The 21,747-nt window shown below is 30.3% G+C and overlaps 3 protein-coding genes across 5 annotated transcripts in view; all 3 read right to left on the bottom strand.

Moving 5' to 3' along the window:
* LOC124531893 (cadherin-23) overlaps positions 1-17,986 on the bottom strand; it is a 39,929-nt gene extending 21,943 nt beyond the window's left edge. For all 3 annotated transcript variants that reach the window (XM_047106462.1, XM_047106463.1, XM_047106461.1), the window contains exons 1-5: positions 17,856-17,986; positions 2,434-2,809; positions 999-1,150; positions 688-906; positions 76-367 (exon numbers count right to left, since the gene is read on the bottom strand). In XM_047106462.1, coding sequence (XP_046962418.1) covers positions 76-367; positions 688-906; positions 999-1,150; positions 2,434-2,641 — 871 coding nt within the window. In that variant the 5' untranslated portion in view covers positions 2,642-2,809; positions 17,856-17,986. The remainder of the gene's footprint in view (positions 1-75; positions 368-687; positions 907-998; positions 1,151-2,433; positions 2,810-17,855) is intronic.
* Positions 9,134-10,326, bottom strand: LOC124531895 (prostaglandin reductase 1-like). The gene has a single exon (XM_047106465.1). It carries the CDS (start codon positions 10,254-10,256, stop codon positions 9,246-9,248), a length of 1,011 nt encoding a protein of 336 aa, XP_046962421.1. The 5' UTR covers positions 10,257-10,326; the 3' UTR covers positions 9,134-9,245.
* LOC124531894 (prostaglandin reductase 1-like) lies at positions 12,733-13,878 on the bottom strand. Its single transcript, XM_047106464.1, has one exon. It carries the CDS (start codon positions 13,817-13,819, stop codon positions 12,806-12,808), a length of 1,014 nt encoding a protein of 337 aa, XP_046962420.1. The 5' UTR covers positions 13,820-13,878; the 3' UTR covers positions 12,733-12,805.
* Positions 17,987-21,747: the final 3,761 nt, after the last annotated feature.

A 21,747-nucleotide genomic window follows, 5' to 3' on the forward strand; every position in this document is an offset into this window, starting at 1 on the left:
AGTATTTTGTTTATAAATATTTATATTAGTTTGATATAAATTACAGAACATTCCAGTAATTCCAATAGAAAATACCTTGTAAAACCGATGTTCCGACGGACGCATCTTCACTGATTCTGGTAACAGGGCTCGCAACAATAAATTCAGGTGGCTGATCTTCAACATCTTGTACTTTCACTAAGATAGCTGCTGTACCCGTATTTACTCTCCCCTGATTAGCCCTATCTACTGCTAGAACCCGCAACTGATACAGAGATTTTCGTTCATAATCTAATCGATTCGTTAAACGTATTACTCCTTTCCCATTCACTGTTTGGATAGCAAAATTTTCTACATCACCATCCAGTTCTTGTAAGTTGTATAAAACCTATAGAATTGTACATATATTTTAATGTGTGTCCGTACTAGATAGATACGTAAATATTTAAAGTACCATATCAAGTAATAAATTGTAACAATTATAAAAATGTTATGATTTTAAATGTATTGATATTGACACTTGCATTTCCTTCATTCCTTGGCTAGCGACCTTGTCTCATTATATCTATGACAATGACAGCTGACAGCTCTAGTAATTGCTGTTTCAATTTATAAAAATACTTTGAGTATATAAAGATTAAATAACTAAAAAATATATATTAATATTGTAGTCATAAAATTATTATACAATTTTTTTATTGTGTATACCTGACCATATGCACCCTCATCAAGGTCTGTTGCTTCCACTGTTAGTAAAACACCTGGTGGTGCGTCTTCCTTAACGGTAATGGCAGAAGGGTAAGGTTTAAAAACGGGTTCGTTGTCATTCACATCCTCAACTAATAACAAGAAGCTTTGCGTAATAAAATTACCCTCGCCTAGATTGCCATCAGTTAATGTAAGCACGAAAGAATATTCATCACGCACCTTAAAAAAACATCAAGGAAGTTTTTATTGTAGAATATTAACAATTTTATAAAAAAAAAGTATAAATAAGGTGAAATGTGTTACATTTTTACCTCTCTATCTAATTCCTTAACTAAATAAATATTAGCTTCGTTGGACGAAATGGCTTCTATTCTTAATATATCACTACCGACTTGGTCTCTTATTCCAAATCGCAATGTATCTCCATCAGGGTCAAGGCCCCTTAAACGGTATATTAAGCTCCCTAAAATTTAACATGAATTATACAATTTGTAAGTTTATTTATGATTAAATCATAATATTATTTGAAAGCGATAGTACGAGACTACCACTGTAATCATAAACAAATGTGATGTGATAAAATTGGTTTTAATGTTACCTATTTGAGCGTAAATTTACATAAATTGTCTTATTTTTTAAACTATGGATCATCTTGGTTTTCACTATTAGTTATTTCAACGCTAAATATTAATGAATTTTAATGCTGTGTTCCGCGTGAGATACTTAAAATATTGTTTTGGCAGGCAGAAGAAATCATTTATTTTAGTGCAAGTATTTATGAGCAAATTTGTTGCTATAATTTACATTCTAAGCAGTAGGAATCGCTAGTTACAACATTTTTACTAGAAAGGAACGTCATTTTATTCCAATAAGTTATGTACAGCGTGTGACTAATAGCATTTCGTTTCATATTTCAGATAAGCGGGATTGTAGTATGGCTTCCCTTGTTGGGTGTTAGTTGTCTTGGTAACCCGACTTCCCCCTCATAGTAATTTCCGGATGTCTGTCCTGTCATGGTTTTCACTCAAACAAACTAAACCAATTTTGTGTATTCGTTTCTTTTGGTTTTTTTTACTGTAATTACTAGGAAAGTAGCTTTATTAAACAAAGTAGTACTAGAATATTACATTATATTAAATGTTTACAAATATTTTAAAGTAAATATTTTAATACAATAAATTAGCTGTTGCAATTTATTAACAACTGGGTCTTTTATTCATACATAAATATATGTATATATTCGTTATTGAGTGTGTTAGGTGAGATACCATCAAGGTATTGAATATGAGCATTGCTTAAAATTTACTATTATTTTGACCTTTTTATCTGGTCTGGCGATAGCATAACGAATTAGTGGTATACAACCAGTTCAGACTGGTCTTACCCACATATATGTAGTTATATGAGCTATCCTAACCTACACCGTTGGTTACCTGGAAGAGATCGTTAAATAGCGATAAGGTCGCCAAAATTGTACGCCAGTTTTATTAAGGCTAAATCTACTTTGTATTTATTTAATTTATCTGTGTGTTATACAACAAAGTATATGTTTTATTAACATAGCATAGTAATAAACAATAGCTTCAGGGTTTCTATTCCATCTTGTGTAATAGATATTGGCTAGTAAGGTCGTTAAACAGAATGTACATTGCACACACGTTCGGAACTAGTCAGGTCTTCAGTTAATCGGTACACGGTATCGACGGTATATAATTACATCATCTTAAAGAATATCCAATAACTTACCAACGGGAGTGTCAGGGCCTTCCTTTAATCTTATAACTATTTCTGAGCGTCCATCGATAAGAAATCGCGGTGGTCTGTTTGCTGACACTATTTGGATACACACCAGTAACCAAAACACACATTGGATACATATTTTCTGTCCTGATTTTAAACGAACCCTTGGCGGAGTTTTCGCATTTTTTGCGAAGAAACGCACCTTCGCTTTCATGGCTCATCTGCCGCATTGGATCTTATTGTTTATTGTAATAAAGAACATTTTCCCACTACTTTCGCACGGTTTCACCGTGAGAAGATTTGGCGCGTGCAATACGGGCGAAAGTGTTGACACCACTCTCTTAAGTTAATTTCTGCTACGTGCTGTTAAACTTGCGAGTACCTGTAATAGATAAGTGACAATTTTTTAATGGTTTTGTTTATTTAGAAAGTATTTTTAATTAATATTTTTGAGTAATGCATGATATATACTGTTATTTTTTTTAGTAAGCTTTGGCAAATTATTGAAGTTAATATGGCGATCAATTGTTTGTTGTAGGTTTGATAAAAAAAAAACAGTTAAGTGCGCTTAGAAGTTTCAGCGAAAATAGGTTGTAACAGACGATTAGGCGAGAGCGTGGTCATATTTATGCATTACAATAATTTTCTTTATTAAATAAAATGTATTAATTCAAGGCTAAAATATAAAGCAACATAGATAAGGCATATTGCTCTAACGAAAGATTTATTGAACAGATAAAAATAATTACATAAAAATTACATTGAGAGTAATAAAGTCGAGTGTTGCTACGATCACAACATGTTTGTCTCGTTTTAAATTACTTATTTATCCGACTGTATATTTATTTATTTATATAGTAGTTTGCGAGTTATAGTCATCAACATGTAGGTTATCTCAGCGGATAACCAGTGCATGTCAAAGGCTGAGGTTGTTAACTGCCCGTGTCTCATTGTTAGCCGACATTAGCACATGCCTTGCTTAACTTTTCGGTTTTAGTCGATAATTTTTTTTTTAAATAATTTTTTTGATTGTACCTACTTCATTCTGCAAGATTAAATTCGAAATCGAAAAACGTCGAAAAAACAAATAGTTTTATTTATAATGTCTATATAATCAATATCGTATATCTAATATTTAAATTAAAAATTATATTTTTTGCTTGGTTACTATTAATGGTTACTAATGATATAATATTTATAATTTGCTATGATCTACACCTACTAGTACCAACTGTAGACTGCTAGCTGATTAAACACAGCTTTCGATCAATAATAGTGGTATTGATCAAAGAACTCCGCCTAAGCCATTATTTCATGAAGAATACTATTTTGCGTATGAGTCTATAAACTGTATTCTTGAGCACTAAATTCGATTCGGATTCGTAGAATTCTCAAGAATGGTCGAATGAATAATGATATATTTTGTAAACGTGTAGATATTAGACATCACGCTTTTCTTAAGACAAAGCATGCGTATTTTATGGACGTCTTTAGTTTTTTTAAAAACCCTAGTTAATAAAATAGCACGGGAAGTGCAAAATTAACTCAAGCGATCGAAACTTGTAAGGTATAGAACATTATATTCAAACGGATAATCCGATGGTCTTCGATCTACTAGTTTAAAAAAAATGAACCTCTGATAAGAAAGTATAGTTATGTCACAGTTCTAATTCAGCTTAACTAAATTGCATATAAACAATTTTTTGTGAAAAGTTGAATGAAATGAATTATTAAAGTCGGTTTAAAATTCAAATACATTTATTTAACTGAGAAAATATTACTTTATTTACTAATACACATGGTGTAAATACACAGTTATATCATTTTTATTTTGTTTAGATGTTACGCGAAATAATTTCACGTAATATAATCCAATTCTATGGTAACAATATCACCGTTAAGAAATACTTAGAATTGATAAAAAATACCATCAACTTTATTTGTTCATCTGGAACTAATTGACTCAAAATCTTCTACTTTTTACTATTACTCAAGACGATTTCTTTTAACGCTTACGACGATTTCAAATGCTTTAGCTACTGTCGAATACAATGAATAAGTATTTTAAAAATAGTCTTATAAATAATTTATATATAACACATGTTCTGTACATACAAAAATATGTCCATTTATTCGTATTCCTATTTTCTCTAACAATTAGGCTGTTGTTACAAAATTCTCTGTTCTCAGATTTACTAATGAAGTAAGCATTACTTCAGCGTTCACAATGACACGATCAACGTAATTTCATCAAGCATCTTTATTTAAACCGAGTGAATATTTTGTAAAGAGGTTCGTTCACATGCATCATATTTCAAAACAATAGTTAGATTACATAAAAATAATTAAAATTGACCTCGTGTCGCCGGATGCGTGTAATGTATTGAGATGTCGTTGACGTATACCGACAATGCGTCAAAAATGGGCGTCGAAATGCGTCCTGTCATGCGATGCTTGAAACAAAAGGAGCAAAGAGCGCAACGGGCGAAGGCCGTTGACAGTGGTGACGGGTGGGAAACATTATCGGGGAATGAACTTCATTTTGTTATTTTCTATCACTCCAATTTTAATTGAATAAGCTATTTCACAGCGAGCCGTTAGATTTATATGAAAATTTTAATTTATCATATTTTACTCATTATATGTACGTATTTATAGTATTAATTTGACGGCAACTGTGTTGACTACCCTATATAGAAAAAGGATAGATAAGTGACTGTAATATAGACCATAACAGAATTATAAACAACAGACTAGATTTAACATTCAATATCTCCAAATATGTAAATTGTTAAACTTTAAATAAAATGATTAAATATTTATTTGGCTTTTTTTAAACATTGCTCTAAGAAAGTGTTATATTGTACGAATTAAGCATGTACACAATGTGTGTTATTTGTGTGCGATGGGTGTGACGGAAGATAGAACTACGAAAGGAGTTCAGAGCGGTACCGAAACAAGAGAAAGCTATACCCTCTGTTAATTCAACGAACTTTACGCAGGCCGTTAATTTGTTACAACTATATTATACGTGAACATTGAAAATTGGCGTAAACTTTCTCGTTTCCATATAAAAGAAAATATCATTTAAGTTTTTAATTTTTTTTCTAAAATGAAAAAATTGAAAAGTAAGTTTAATAAAAGATGTTCGTATTTCATATTATTTTAAATACGGTATATAGAATTAATGTACCTATACTATTAATAAGGACGTTATGTTTCTATACGCATGTTGGATTTTGTATTGTAGAGTTATGTTATTCCGATGGAAGCAGTAACTTTGTTTATTCCAAATGAATCTACTTTATTACATTGTTTTACGTAATTTTCCATACGTACCAGCAAATTAAAACTTATATTGCGAGGCTTCCTTTTTCGAGTTAATCCTTATTACGATTTTTTGTTAAATGTCTAGTTAATGTACTTAGCCCAATAAATCAAACCGTGTTGAACTTTTATGTCTTCTTAAAATAATTGCGATACCTACAAAATTTGTAATTTCATTGCGTGGGAATGTTTTTGCATAAGACGATCGTCGTATCTAATATTCTTACTATACCGTATCTGTTGCATTCGTTATCGCCACTCAATCATACACGCAATTTATACATTTTGATTTGTAATACTCGATTTTATTTACCTTTATGATGTGTAGCAAACTATCTACCTAAATATGTAGTATAAATACCACAATGATTTTAATATTAAAGAGGAAATTAGGTTACCAACAAAAGCAACTCTGTTTTTTAGGATCCAAGTAATATTAATCTAATTTATACAAAGTTCATAAGATAATTTTAGGAGATATAGGAAGTTCAGTGCGTTTAACTGCTGCATATATTTTTCATATAATGTTAAACTTCCCTTAACTCATATTGGCTCGTATTGGAAGGAGTGAAACTTTGTGTATAACAGTGTATTTTTTTAATGTATTACAAATACATATTTAGATATATAAAAATATTTTTTGTCCTACATTCAGGTGAAAAGATCACTTGATTATACATAGATTGTACCTATATATTAAAAATTAAAATAAGTATGTTTACTATTTATATCTAAATCGTAAATGAAGTGGAACTAACGTATTTATTGTTTACTAATTGAAACATACGTAAAGCGATGTTTGCTTGTCGAATTGATAATTTCATAATAAAATTTTATTGAGACAGAATTATTCACAATGCATCAATCAAGTACTTCAAATTAATGGAATGAATATATTTTAATGTTGTTTTTGTAACATTTATTTGGTACTTATGGTAACCCATTGTTACATAAATATTTAGTTTTGGTTTTTTTATTAGTTCATTAAATGAATGCAATCTTTGTATAAAATAATAGTATTTTTAAACAAATAAGTTTGTTACGGCGCAGACATGTAAATTGGATTGTGTAACGAACGGCATTTGTAAGAAGCTGCCTTCTATAAATACTTAAATACATATATAATGAGAAAGAGAAAGAAACACGAATGGAAGAAAATAACACTGATTAAAAGCGCTGAATGTAATACATTTATGAAATAAGACCCTCTTTAAATATAAAAAAAAATAGGTATTGTTTGCATGTAACATATTATTTATTTTTAGAGATTTAATAACTACCAATTGTGTTTCTAATAGATTTTTTTTTTAATTTGAAATAGAGTGAATCCATTATACTATTGACACGAAAAGATTTCGTAAAAGTTCTGATATTCTTCGCAACGTAAAGTTTTTGGTACTCATAGTAACGAATCTAAGAAACGGATGGTTAATTAAAGTAATTCGTATTCATTATATATTTATTGGCCATAAATACCATAGATTTTTCCTGCTTTTGGTACTAATATAATTCAACCCACATTCATGATATCAAGCAAGGCAACCAACTTATAATATAATATATATCTACTAGCATTATGAAAATTATGAAAAATTATATGCCTATAGCAGTTGAAATAATTATTTCGTTCTCGATTTAAATAAAAATATAACAGTACAATGTATTGTTTGCATGTAACAGATTATTTATTTTTAGAGATTTAATAACCATCAAATGTGTTTCTAATAGATGCTTGTGTGGATCATATCATTTATTACACAGTTGAAGATGTATCTCGACATGCTTTTTTTCATTGAATATAACATGAATCCATTGTATCATTTCTTTTAAATTAAGTTAAAATATTACCCTTTTTAAATGTCATCCATAATTACTATTGAAATGGCATGTAAAATATTTATTTACCATTCCTTACATCAACCGTGATGACCTTTGTGGTTGTTGTTAATATGCCTCACTCACCCTTCAACACCGTAACTCAACAATTTTTTTAATTCATCATTATTTATAAACAACACTAGTCGAGCTAAGTTTTTCCAAATCTATAATGAATTTCATAGGCTATTATTTAAGATTTCGACCAATGGTAATCGCGTCAATGCAATATCAAAGGCGTATTTTTTCGTTGCCTACTTTTGTTTTCTTGGAATAAATTATAGGATGCTTTTAAAGTTAGTTTTGACGAAAGTTAGCGTAACTATGCCAAAACACATACATTTATAGATAACATATTATTCATAGACGTAGATTATTCAAATCACAAAAATAAAATATGAAAGAACTTATTAAAGGATATCAATGTAATATTTGTCTGTATTTTGTATCACGGAATATTGTTTAGTTCCTATTTGCTAATATACAAAAATTCTTAAAGAGCAATTATGGCTGGTGGTGACCACTTCCCTTCAAGTGGTTCATTTGTCGGTCCACTGAACTATATTATACAAAAATTCGAGAGTCATCATAACAAAAAGGAAAGTGTGATCTGCGGTAAATTGTATTAAAATCTGGAATGTTGACTTTTAAAATGCATAAATTGTATTGCGCGTTATATTACGGTATTTATGTATATAATTATCACAAATTCTAACAAAAAATAAGTTAACTGTTTATTATATTTCAAGCATTATTGCTAAGCCAAATATTACCGTAGATAAAAAAATCCAACATTTTAGTTTATCCGATTTGTCGTCTCACAATAATGGACACTTTGAAAAAGAGTCCGTCGAAGGTGCATAGCAGGTGAGCCGCTTTTTATACGCGAAAGTATCTCGGTCTTCGCATTCGCTCTTAATTATAGGGTCACTTCCTCCTTACTCATAGACGCTAACTATTTTCCTACTTCTTTACTATCTAAGTAAACTAACCGATATTTATATAAAAATATTTCATTGGTCGTTTTTTTAACAAAAATCTCAATTTATTTATCGTCTAGGTATATAAAGAAATAGAAATGAATAAAATAAAAATGTAAAAGATCTATTCAATCAAGAAGAAGAGCTGCTACGTTGACAACAATTCGTTGAATTATGATTTTTAAATAATGTTTTTAGTCACCATAGTAATAAAGTAGATGCAAATTAATGCTGTTATGCTACATGTATTTATTTAAGGACGTTTGCCCCATCGCAGGTGAGTGTTGCTCACAAACCGTATCGGTGCGGTTAAGCGCTAGGGTGTCTGATTCACCATTTCACACAACCTAAAGTAAATATCTACGCCGAGAATTAAATGGTATGTTTTTAAAACAATTCTTTAACTTTCCTAAATATCACTGGGTGATTATTATACAGATATAGTTACAAAAATTCTTATGTTATTTTTTATTTACTTCAGTTGTAATAGCAGATGGTGCGTTATATTTAAATAAAACAAGACAAAACAAGAACACAGTTATATTTTTTTATCTATCAAAAAGACATGTAATATTAGTATAATATACTGTTATATATTCTAATGAGGTGTAAATAAATTTACATGAATTTTATGATTTAAATTTTTACCACTGATTTACCAATGTTATCCCCAGCCAACATCCCGACAAAAGCATCGTATATATTATCAAAGCCTTCTGTCACATGTTCTCGGACCTTGATGTCTCCAGATTTAATCCACTGGATCATATCATTAAAAGCTTCATTCATCCGGCTTTTCCATCGTGGTACTAAAATTCCTTCAACTTTTAATTGCTTCATCACTATATCAAACTGTGTCATTGTCGCTTTGGGTAGATTTGTATAATCTTCATTGTATACACTAATGCTTCCACAAACACAGACTCTTCCAAATTCATTCATTTGATTCATAATAATACTACTAATTTCTCCTCCAACATTATCAAAGAAGCAGTCTACACCATTTGGTGCGGCTTGAAGGAGTTCTTTTCGAATATCTACTTTTTTGTAGTTCAAAGCTACGTCAAATCCTAATTCTTTCTCCAACCATTCAATTTTTTCATCGGAACCTGCAAAACCAATAACTCGACAGCCTTTTAGTTTTGCGATTTGTCCCACTAGCGATCCAACGGCTCCCGCAGCCCCTGTCACAACAATTGTTTCACCGGATTTGGGCTTACATATTTCGAGAAGACCGAAATATGCCGTGGCTCCCAAGTAACCTACTGCTCCAAATGCAAAGGAAGGTGGCAGTCCTTTTAAATCGGGTAAAAGGCTAACTTGAAAACCAAATTTACTATCACAGTCGCCTGTTTTTATTACACTGTAGTCACACCAACCTTCATCTGATATTACTCTAGATCCTATCGGAAATTGGGGATCTTTAGAGTCTTCAACCAGCCCAACTTGAAAACTAAATTGTTTAAATGGTATTGGAAACTTTCTATTGTATGCTCTTTGATAGGGTTCAATACTCACCCATTCCGTTTTGACGAGTATTTCTCCATTCTGAAGCGACGGAAGCTCGTACTCTACAATTTCAAAATCGTCTCGCTTGGGCATCCCTTCAAAATATTTCCTCACGACGTATTTTCGAGCTTTTACCATTTTTAATGAATATTACAACTTGCTTTTCTAGTTAACGTTCACTTATGTTCAAGCGACAATAAACTCTATAGTTCTCCGATCTACGTCGCTCTATATATATGTATAGGGATAAACTATTCAGGAATTTATTAATAGAGTAATAATAAAATAAATTGATTATACATTGCAAATAAGCCGGTATTATGATAAAGGTTTATAGCGCAACTATTAATGCTGTAATAAATTTTTATTTCAATAATATTTTAACTATAAGTTACTTAATATTTATATATTTTAACTTTATATGGACATGATTAGCCATGTTCTATACATATAAATAATTCAGAAGTTTGTAGATGGGGCCATCCACTCACCATTAATTTTCGGTTCAGTTCACCAGTCAACGAGGCAATTAAATATTAATCTGGTATCTATTTTAATTGAGGAGTGACTCAGTGTAATTATAGGTACATCTTAAACTAGATATTTTGCGGTTGCAAGCAAAGCATTGTAACATAATCATGTACTTTTTTCTCTATATGTTTGAATAATTAATTTGTAACTTGTTTCGCAATTTCCATATAAATTGCGCGTTTATTAGATACGAAAAAACCGCGTGCCAAGGGACTGTATCAAATAAATAAGAAGTTTTTGTCTTCCGATACTCATAGTTATTTGAATTGAAATAACGAATATTATTTGAGGAATTATTAATAAAAATAATGTTATTTATAATGTTATTAAATTATTAATAAATATCTATCAAATCGGTCAGCATTGAAATCATCTAAAATGCTATCTGAACTATTTCAACGCTTTGAGATTTCAAAAAGTCGATCATATATTATTGTTAGTATCTTTTCAGGTATCAGGCCTAACCAACCTTATGATATTAGGATGGTCATAGTGGCAATAGTGACTGTGCGAGTAGGTAAGTGAAAATATAATTTACCCTTGAAACTGGAAAACAACAATACGTAGGATTGCTGTTTGGCGGGAAGACATTAAATCACATGAGATAAGGATAAGGAGAGATTTTGAGATGAAAACGATGACCCTCAGCTATTCCAAGTTAATTTTTTTTTTCCGAAAGCGTTCTCTTGATGAACCTGCCTTTGTATGCATATTAATAAGGATATAATTGTTTTTTATTGAGATTTATATTTGATATTCATTTACCGCAATAAATATGTATATTATATAATACAACTGATCACAGATTACGGAAACGAATATGATATAAATGTAGTATGTTTTATTATTTATCTCAAAGTCATTGTTTATATTATTTATCAATTCAAACCGTAAATTCTCAAGTTAATTCTTATGTCAATTTTAACTAGGAAGGTCAAACTTTCGAATTATATTGGTGCGGTGTTTCGTATAAATGTTTATATGTTGTATATTTTTGAATAACTTAATTTAAGTATACAAAGGTACTTTCTAAATCGTCATTATCTAATATGTGATTTAAAGTAACCACTGGCTTGGAATGCAGATTATAGAGAAGAACCACACTTACCCATTTTCATCGATATTATTAATACCTAATCTTATTAAACATAAGTAGGTTGCCTTTATATATTTGAAAAATGTATTTATTATATAGGATATGCGACATTTCTAAATCTTATACAGAATATTGATATTTATTATTTATATATATGCTTAAAAATTGAGGCAAAAATTTTAAAATATATAAATATTATAAAATTCGGTCATATAAGCAAACCTCTCTAAATAGTAGTAAAGTTTACTAGAATAAATGTGAAACTATTAATACTCTAACCTTCGAATAAATGAAATCATTTATTCTATAGTAGTTCTATCTACTATAAAAGCTTATCGGCTTCTGATACCGTCTATATATATGTATATATTTTAAATGTGTACTCTTGTAGTGTAATTATATACACAAAGGACATGACATCTTAGGTCGTATGGTTAGTTGCGCATTGAGGTTGTAAGGAGAGCGCTTTATTAAATTTGCATTTGCTTGTTTGCATACTTAGAACATATAGGTTATTTTATTATAATAGTCAAATTAGAAAACTAAATGCTCCTAATTTCTTAACCGATGTTCCCGGCTTGCGTGGGATATTGGAGTTGTTGGCAACGCTTTATCCCTTATAAAAATATGATTGTGAAATAGTTTTAAATTTACTTGAAAAAATAAAAATATTATAGCCTTCAATGAGACGAAATTGTATTATTTTCACTTATAGTAAATGTGATGAAAGATAAAGAATAATAAATTTAATAATTGAAAAGAATACTAGGTAGGTACTAAATACAATAATAAAATACTCTTTTATTTATAATATAATATAAAAATCTATATCATCATTAAATGTAGAGGAAAGATTACAATTGTGATTACACTTTATCGTTTTTTTTGTCAGATATTGATAAAAATTGTGTCTAAATGATAACGCTAAAATATCTTTGATCTCGATTGTGTTTTTTACACATTATAGATTAAGTTAAACGAAGTAAATAGTTTTTCTATGATTTTATTCGTAACAAAAACGCAAAAATAACATTAATACACAGGAAAATATAAAACTCGTCTAAATTTTCACAACTGCTCTACCGGTATTTTCTCCGGCCAACATTCCAATGAATGCGTCGAAAATTTTGTCAAAACCTTCTGTAATATGTTCCTTGGTCTTTATTTCTCCAGATTTAATCCATTTCACGAGCTCAGAAAACGCCTCAGGCCAACGACCCAACCAGCGGGGTACTAGAAAACCTTCAATTTTTAATTGCTTCATAACAATATCCATTTGAACAATTGGAGCAGTTGGCAAATTTGTAGGATCATCGTTGTATGAACTTATACTTCCACATACCGATACTCGACCGAAATGATTCATTTGACTCATAATAATACTACTAATTTCACCTCCAACATTATCAAAGTAGCAATCGATACCGTTCGGCGCCGCTTCTTTCAGCACTTTACGGATGTCTGCCGTCTTATAATTGAAAGCGCTATCGAATCCTAAGTCTTTAACCAACCAATCAACTTTATCATCAGAACCCGCAAAACCAATAACACGACAGCCTTTAATCTTCGCTATTTGTCCTACGAGCGATCCTACTGCTCCAGCCGCTCCAGTCACTACAACAGTCTCGCCAGGCTTGGGTTGACACAATTCAAGAAAACCAAAATATGCTGTAGCACCGGGCATACCCACAGCTCCAACTGCCAAGGAAGGTGAAAGACCCTTTAGGTCGGGTGCTTTGTACACTGCGTTAAGAAGAGAATTAGATGTTTGGACATTCGCGTTAATGATGCTGTAGTCGCACCATCCGTTGTGCGACACTATTCTAGTGCCGACGGGATAGCGGGGATCCTTAGAGTCTTCGACAACTCCCAGTTGAAAACCAAATTGATCATAAGGCACTGGGTATCTTCTATTATAGGCTCGTTGGTACGGGTCTACTCCTACCCACTCTGTTTTAACAAGAACTTCTCCATTCTGAATAGGGGGCAAATCGTACTCCACTATTTCAAAATCTTCGCGTTTTGGCACACCTTCGAAGTACTTCTTTACAACGTATTTTCGTGCCTTCACCATCCTTGTTTCTTTACAATCAGCTTGTAATAAACTAAATGTTCGATGAAAACGGCACTATTAGAGCACTGACAGTTATCGCAAATATTTTTATCGTAAAGATCCATGTTACCGACAATGGGTGAAATAAGATATTACGACAATCAACATAGTACACTAATTCGTGATTTTTTTGTTTTTTGTTTCTCATTTGGTGACTATAATTACTTGCTATACCGATATTTTCTTTCCGTATATGTAAAAATAAATATTAAATACAATTACATGTTTACAAATATTTCTTTGAATGAACCTTCGTTTGAAAATATATGATACATTTCATTTATTCCATGTTTTCTGTCTAAACTAGTTATTACAAGGATTTACTTGGTACTACATACTGTCCGTAACATATGCATTATCACTATGAATCTATAATATTATAGATAATTCTGTTTTTAGGTATTTTTTAAACTAAAAAATGTATTACGTAATTAAGTGGTACGAATCATACACAAAGATTTGACGTCAAAGATAATGATTACATTCATTTAAAACAGTACAGTATGATTATGCATATTATTTAATTGTATTGAGATTGTAATTTCATACGGGATATTTATTTTCAAAAATATGGTAAATATCCCGTTTTTTTTTAAAAAACAGTAATAATAAAAATAAACTGACCACATTAATTTGTAAATCTTATATTGAGTACGTTTTTATAATAAATGAGAATTGTTAGTGTTAATTGTTGAATATGTTATTGTTATTAGAAGTAAACATAAGTAAGGGGTCAGGGTCCAACAACTTTAAACAGATTTTTAGCTATAAAGTAATTCGGAACTATACTTATTTCTGTTGCCATAGAACTCAAAACCTTTAAATCCGAATATGTTTGTTAGCTAATATGAAATTATTTATATCACAAAGATCAAGAGCGTAGTCTCAAGATATGTACATAAGAAAACTTATCACGATCATGTTACTATGACACAAATCTCAACCTAGCCATGATATTATTTACACGTGTATTTCGCACGATTTCTAAAGGAACAAAAAGTTTTTCTCACATCTATTCGAAAGAAATTTTCCAACATTTGCGGATGCCGCGAGGAAATAGTCTACTTTAGATTTTATTCAAAATAAATCAATAATATATTATAACTTTCAACATTAATAAAATTACACATTAAATTCGAAAAACCACTTGGTCCTTTTGCAAGCTCGTCTGAGTAGGTACCACTGATTGATCAGATATTCTATCGCCAAATAGTACCTACCTAGTACTCAGTATTGTTGTGATTTGTTTTGAAGGATGAATGAGCGAGTCTATATATTAATATGTATGTATGTAGGTTGGCAGTTACCATTTTCTATTAGGTGGCCCACTGCATTTTTGGTCTTGTCGACCGCAAGTTACAAAATGTATCCTAATAAATGATAATGAACATTAGTATGCTTATTCTCTATGCGTTGCTAAAATAGAAATAAGTAAAGTTGCGTTGTAATCATCGGATTATGATAAAACTTTTTATATACTTTTATGCTACTCGTGCGAAGATGGGTAGCAAGTAAAATACAACTAAATATTGCGCGATAAAATTATGATTAATGTCTTTGAAATTATCTACATAACCGATATCGATTTTTAAAGAGATTTGCAATGAATTGTCTAAAATTTATCGATGTCATATTTTAACTGTTCAAAAAGTGGATTAAAAGTGTAAATATTTAAATAAATAATCCTTATAGTTGCAATTTCATTGAGTGTAATAATCAATTCTATAAAACCATTACTTGTATAATCATTATTAGTTTAAAATATTATTCAACATAAGTTCGAGTACCGAAAGCATATAATATAGCTATGTATAAACATATATATACATTAATATTTACTCGTAATCATTTATAAATTACTTTCTAGTGAGATTTAGTAGTAAACACTTGTGGTGTGATAGATTATACACTGCGTTTTCAGCGATATAGGACATTTGCGTAGCTTTAATCGCTGTTTTTTTTTTATTTTAGAAGAAGCTATTTAATACGTGACGATTCAAACTATATTTATAATGGCAGAATAGATACATTATTAATACGCGTACTAAGTTTTAAATGAAAATAAATTATACAACATAATTTTATATTATATTTAATACAACTTTATGAACGTTATGAATGTGTAGAATTTCGTTAATTACAATTTAAAGGAACTTGAAACATTCTAGTTTTAGTAGTTTCGACTTATATAGGGTTTTTATTTAGAAAGGATGTTATAGGTTAGGAAATTTCGTACTCAATGCCTTGTTGGGATATGCTGATTAATTCGACTTTTTAAAGGCTCATATTTTGGGTAATATATTTCGAATGAAATGAAGAAAGATTACTATCGAGTGGTAGACTTTTGGAGGTATACCTGCAGGTTTCTACATGATTTTTTCCTTCAACGTTGTAACAGAAGAATTATAAATAAAAAATAATCACATTAATTCAATGGTGTTTGCCTCGAGGTTGAATATAGAACGGTTAAGAACTTTTAACCGCTGAACCATCACGCCATTAGAAATTACACCGGCATATCTTTATGATTTTGTTTGCTCAAGGGCACACATTTTTATCATTATTGTCATCACTCTTACTTTAAATTTTATAAAAATAGATACTTGTTTTTTTGTAATAGTAAGTAAAATGAGATTTAAAAGTGTGGAAATGTTAAATGCTCTTGGCATTGTGTTTATTTATATTTCGGCTAGAGAAATTTCATTAAGACTCTTTGATTAAGTACCTACGTTTATGTAACGACTATGGGAATGTCTATACCGCGAATGTTATTATGACTTTTATACATACACAAATATATTTTCGAAAAGGTATTCACCAAAAAGTTTTAATTTAAATTAGACTAACATAAATAATACAAATGCAATCGAAGAGTATACACTTTTCTAATAAGAATACTTACAAAAGGCGTTGCAAAAATATTTCGTTTAATTTATTTGTAGTACGTTAAGTCATCGAATTATTATAGAAGTAGTAGTAGACGTTCGTAAATAAAGGGCAGCAGTTCTTATTTTTTTGTCATAGGTACGCAGAACCCTTTTTTAATTCATCACAAACATCACAAATGAAGAGGAGCATTAAATTATAATTATTATATATAAATAATCTTTGTTGTTTTACAATTTAAGCAGTGTATTGATTCAGTCATCAGTTTTATATAAATTTATATTGCATTTAATAAAATAAACACAATAAAAGCAAGGCGATTGTGCAAACAAAAATAAAATATAGCATCCGTTAAAACGCTAATGAGTAACTTTCAATTTATATGTTTTTTTGTGTCATAATCAACATCTGTACCACAGACTACAAACATTTTCAATGTCTTAAATTTTTCTATTAATGAACTTTCTTTATCGGATAAATGATAATTTGTATGGAAATAAAATTTGCTGACCCATAAATTGTCGATCTGTCACGATCTACTTACCGGTATGATTTGTTTACGGCTGTACAGCGATTCAGACGACAGGTTCCATATTTAGTTGTGGTATTTCTGCTATGTTACGTACGCGGTTTTTACGAACTAGTATAACTGTGTTTAAGGATAGCAGGAAGAGAAAGACGGAACATATAATACTTAGTGTAGTAATACATTATAGCGATTTCAATACATGAGAAATTTTAACGAGACCAACCTAAATTTATTTTGTATTTTAATGGCATAGATTAAAGCGGCTAGCAGTGAAAGTTTTCATTAAATATTGAGTTATTAATTTATAGAAATAATTAGACTTTTATTATTCACTAATTCATTATTTCGTATACATATTTAGATATTTTATAGTTTAAAATATTTATATTACTTTGAAGTAACCAAAGATAATTTATTTAGTATAATTATTTTTATTAAAAATATTTGATGTAAACTATATAAAATTAAAAAAAATATTCTATTATAATGAGATTACATTTTGTTTTTAATTGTACTTAACACATTTTTTCAAATAATAAATGTTTTTGTAACGATAAAATAAAAAAATATTTATATATTTACCAAAATGTCCAATGTATAGGCGCGTTAATAAATAACAACACAGTTTCAATTTCAATCGGCAACAAATGTTATCGTTCACTGCACTTCCTCTTGCGGTGCGCGGGCACCTGCGTCGGCTGGCTATGACTGACTGCGTTAACCGTATAGAGTATACCATAAGCCTACATCCCTCTTTCTTTAAAAGCCTCTATATTAACACTTAAGTGACTAATTACCACTGAATTATAAACCATCTTATATTTATTATTTTAAGTTTTAAACTGTTTGTACGGTGTCCGGAGAGTTTCTTCACTGTACGGTTCAATATGATTATTGACTTGTACAGTGAAGATATCGAACGATTGAACTTTCAACCGATTGTTATAACTTTCTTAACATTGTAGAATTTATAAAGGATCTTTGCTCAGTTATGAACGAAGTTATTGCGTACGAGCTTTAAGTGTCACGTTTGTTGTTTAAGTAAATAAAATTATATAGGCGATTTTAACTATTTATCGTGTGTATGTTACAGGCAATATAAAATAATGCTCAGCTATAGAACAAAATAAACGAAATGATTTTAGTGTTTGTAAAGATATATAAATAAGAATCAAAGTTATTTCGAACAAATAAAAACACAACTTCCATGGTATATAACAGCAATCGCAGTTGATTTTCTCTTATTTATTGAAAAGTTCCGTTCGTCTATGAAATACATGATCAGGTGTTTACGACAATTTTATGTTACCATATCGGAACTAATCTCTTTGGAACTTGAAAAAAGATATTTGTAGTCTCTATAACGGATTTATGCTCGAATGTACAGAAAAGAAAATATAAACATTCAAATTGAGTAACTTCGGATTGTTTAATGCCAATCAATATAGGTAGGTAATAAGGTAGATTTTTGGTACCAATACAATAGGTATTTTCCGAATTTTCAATGAATGTATTTTACTTTACACTTTATTTTACACCACATAGACATAATATGGATCCATCTTAAATAATAGAGGCGTAAAATTTTAGCAATATATTATATATACCAAAACGATAAACAAATTTCTTATAAATGTCATTGTTTACAATTGTCTTTGCAAATAATATAAATACTCAATGATTGTGGTCGTAGTATTGAAGTCCGTTTGAATTGTTTCAACGGCGCCATTCTTATAGTAAGTAAAAGAAAAAGTCATTAAATTTAAAATTCGAAGAAAGACCATAGCTTTTGCTGTTAGAATTTGGAACAGTCTGACATCGGCCAAGCGTGACACTCCCTCGGACGTAGTGGACGCTCACTGACCGTGACGCTCAACCATATGCTACGTGGTCCATAGATTAAATATTATTAAAACTACATTGCGTTTACCTGTTTTCTTGCTCATCATATTGTTTAGTAGTTCGTTGCTGTCTGCGCTCCGAATTAAATATTACAGTATGACTGCAATGGCAATATGTAAAGTATATCGCAATTCGCTAAGTTTTGCATGCTACAATTGCAAAATTGTGGTTAAGCGTTAAGTTGCTGTAATCTACCTACTCATAAGTGTTCTCTTTCCATTAGCGAACTACTAGCGAATAATTGTTTTAAGATATATAGAATATTTATTTAACTTAACCTTACATTGTAAATATATATTTTGTATGCATAGGATAAAATGATTGAATCCATTCTAAAATTGTTAAAGATAGTCCTAATTAGTTTATACACATTATATAAATATTATTTTTGTTTGAGTCTCCTTTTTACCACGCTGTTCCAAATTTTATTAAAACCTAGGTTTAAAACTACTGTACCCTACATATAAAAACATTAATAAACTTAATGAAAATTATCATCTTAAAATAATAATACAATTTGCCCTCATTTGGTGTCATAGCTAAGAAGATAATTAAATTAAATATAATAATTATTATTCACTGGACGTGAGTGAACATCTTAACAACGAGGCGCTATTATATTGAATAAGAATATTATTCTACACAGGTCGAACCGCAGCGTACAGTTAATATTGAAGTGTTTTTTATATTTTTTTTATTTCTCTGGTTTTCTATGAGATTACTATTAAGTGATTTTATTTTCAAATTTTTATGCCGTACGACTTGATTTAATGTGAATAAAAGATTATCACACGGTTATAGATCGTATTCAATGATGTTCTAGTAAACAGATATGTCATTAACGCGCAAAAAGTGAAGACTAGAAAACGTCCTAATTGAGACGTTTGCCTTTAGTCGTTTTCATCATAATTATGCCAGTAATACGTTGTAAAGTAGTGAAGTAAAGTACTTTACTTTACTTCACTACTTTACAATCACAACAGCCTGTACATTTCCCACTGCTGAGATAAGGCATCCTCTTCCATTAAGGAGAGGGTTTGGAACATATTCCACTACGCTGTTCCAATGCGGGTTGGTGGAATACACATGTGGCACAGAATTTCGATGAAATTAAACACATGCAGGTTTCCTCACGATGTTTTCCTTCACCGCCGAGCACGAGATGAATTATAAACATAAATTAAGCACATATATATAGTGGTGCTTGCCTGTGTTTGAACCCGCAATCATCGATTAAGATGCACGCGTTCTAACCACTGGGCCATCTCAGCTCTTAATACTTTATAATACATCATAATTATGTAGTTATACATTTTGCGTAATTAAAACATCTAGTTATCCCTTTTACTTATTGTTTTTATCAAGCTATCCTTTTTACTTGTAACGAAATGTAAAATAAACGGTCCCCAGTGCGGCACACTTTTTTCTGTTGTTTAGTATGGGTATAACATATCTGTTTATTAGAATATCATTGATCGTATTACATTTTCAATGAAGGAAGATATGGCTTAGTAAAATAGAACAGGGTTCAACATGTCCGGCTAATATGTTCCTCAGTCGTGGTTGGCCGGTGTCGTGCACCGTTTCTGTCACGCCGTATTGGCTTCGTGAACGCCATTGCACGCATCTGCACTTGTTACACTGATAACTGTATAATCGTTACTCACTATTAGGTAATATTCACACGCATTTTACTTTACATTGAAATTAAAAACGAACTTTCCAATTTGAATGAAAAGAAAGTTATAGCTTACCTACTAAGTGATTGGTTACAGGTTTTCTAGCATATTTAATATATATTTACATATTTTACATTTTAAAACATTTTTCAACTTTTATGTGTATACTAGCTACGCCCACTACTTCGTGTGTGTTTCTATTTAACAGAAAGTTATTGTTGAAGCTTAAGTTACTCCTTATTACGTCAGCTATGAGGCAGTGAAAGTTCCGTCAAAATCGGTACAGCCGTTCCAGAGATTAGCCTGAAACAGACTAACAAAAATTAAAAACATGTTAATAGTACATATACCACGAATTCGTACGTGCATTCAATAAATAGTTGTTATTTTAATATTACAAAGAGACACTCTTAATCTATACTAATATTATAAAGAAGAAAACTTTGTTTGTTTGTAATGAATAGGCTCAAAAAGTACAGGACCAATTTAAAAAATTTAACGAAACCCAAACAAATTCGTGAACCCAAACAATTCAAACCTTGGATTTTATTAGAACTAAAATCTAAGCTGAAGTTTGGAAGAATAATTGTTTGTACATATTTGAAAATGTAGGATAAGTTTTTCATTGCCAATGATATCAATCATTACATCTTAGTTGGTGACTCATGGGTTCGTTCGCCTAATATGTTTATACTAAATATTTATATAATTAAAGAGTATCAATTTCAAAATATAAAATAAATGATTATTATTAAGTTTTTATTGCGTGAACTACACACCTCTTTTCTTACTTTCTTTACTACGGAATTTTTAACTGCAATTATTTCTTAGACTTTTAAATTGTTTTGGATAAAACCTGAATAAAAAACTAAAAACACGTACCTTAAATTATT

This window comes from Vanessa cardui, chromosome 8, assembly GCF_905220365.1.
Source record: "Vanessa cardui chromosome 8, ilVanCard2.1, whole genome shotgun sequence".
Taxonomy (NCBI): Eukaryota; Metazoa; Arthropoda; class Insecta; order Lepidoptera; family Nymphalidae; genus Vanessa; species Vanessa cardui.

Excerpts from the sequence above, each read along its gene's own strand:
- LOC124531895 (XM_047106465.1), bottom strand. The coding sequence starts at position 10,256 with ATGGTAAAAGCTCGAAAATACGTCGTGAGGAAATATTTTGAAGGGATG.
- LOC124531894 (XM_047106464.1), bottom strand. The coding sequence starts at position 13,819 with ATGGTGAAGGCACGAAAATACGTTGTAAAGAAGTACTTCGAAGGTGTG.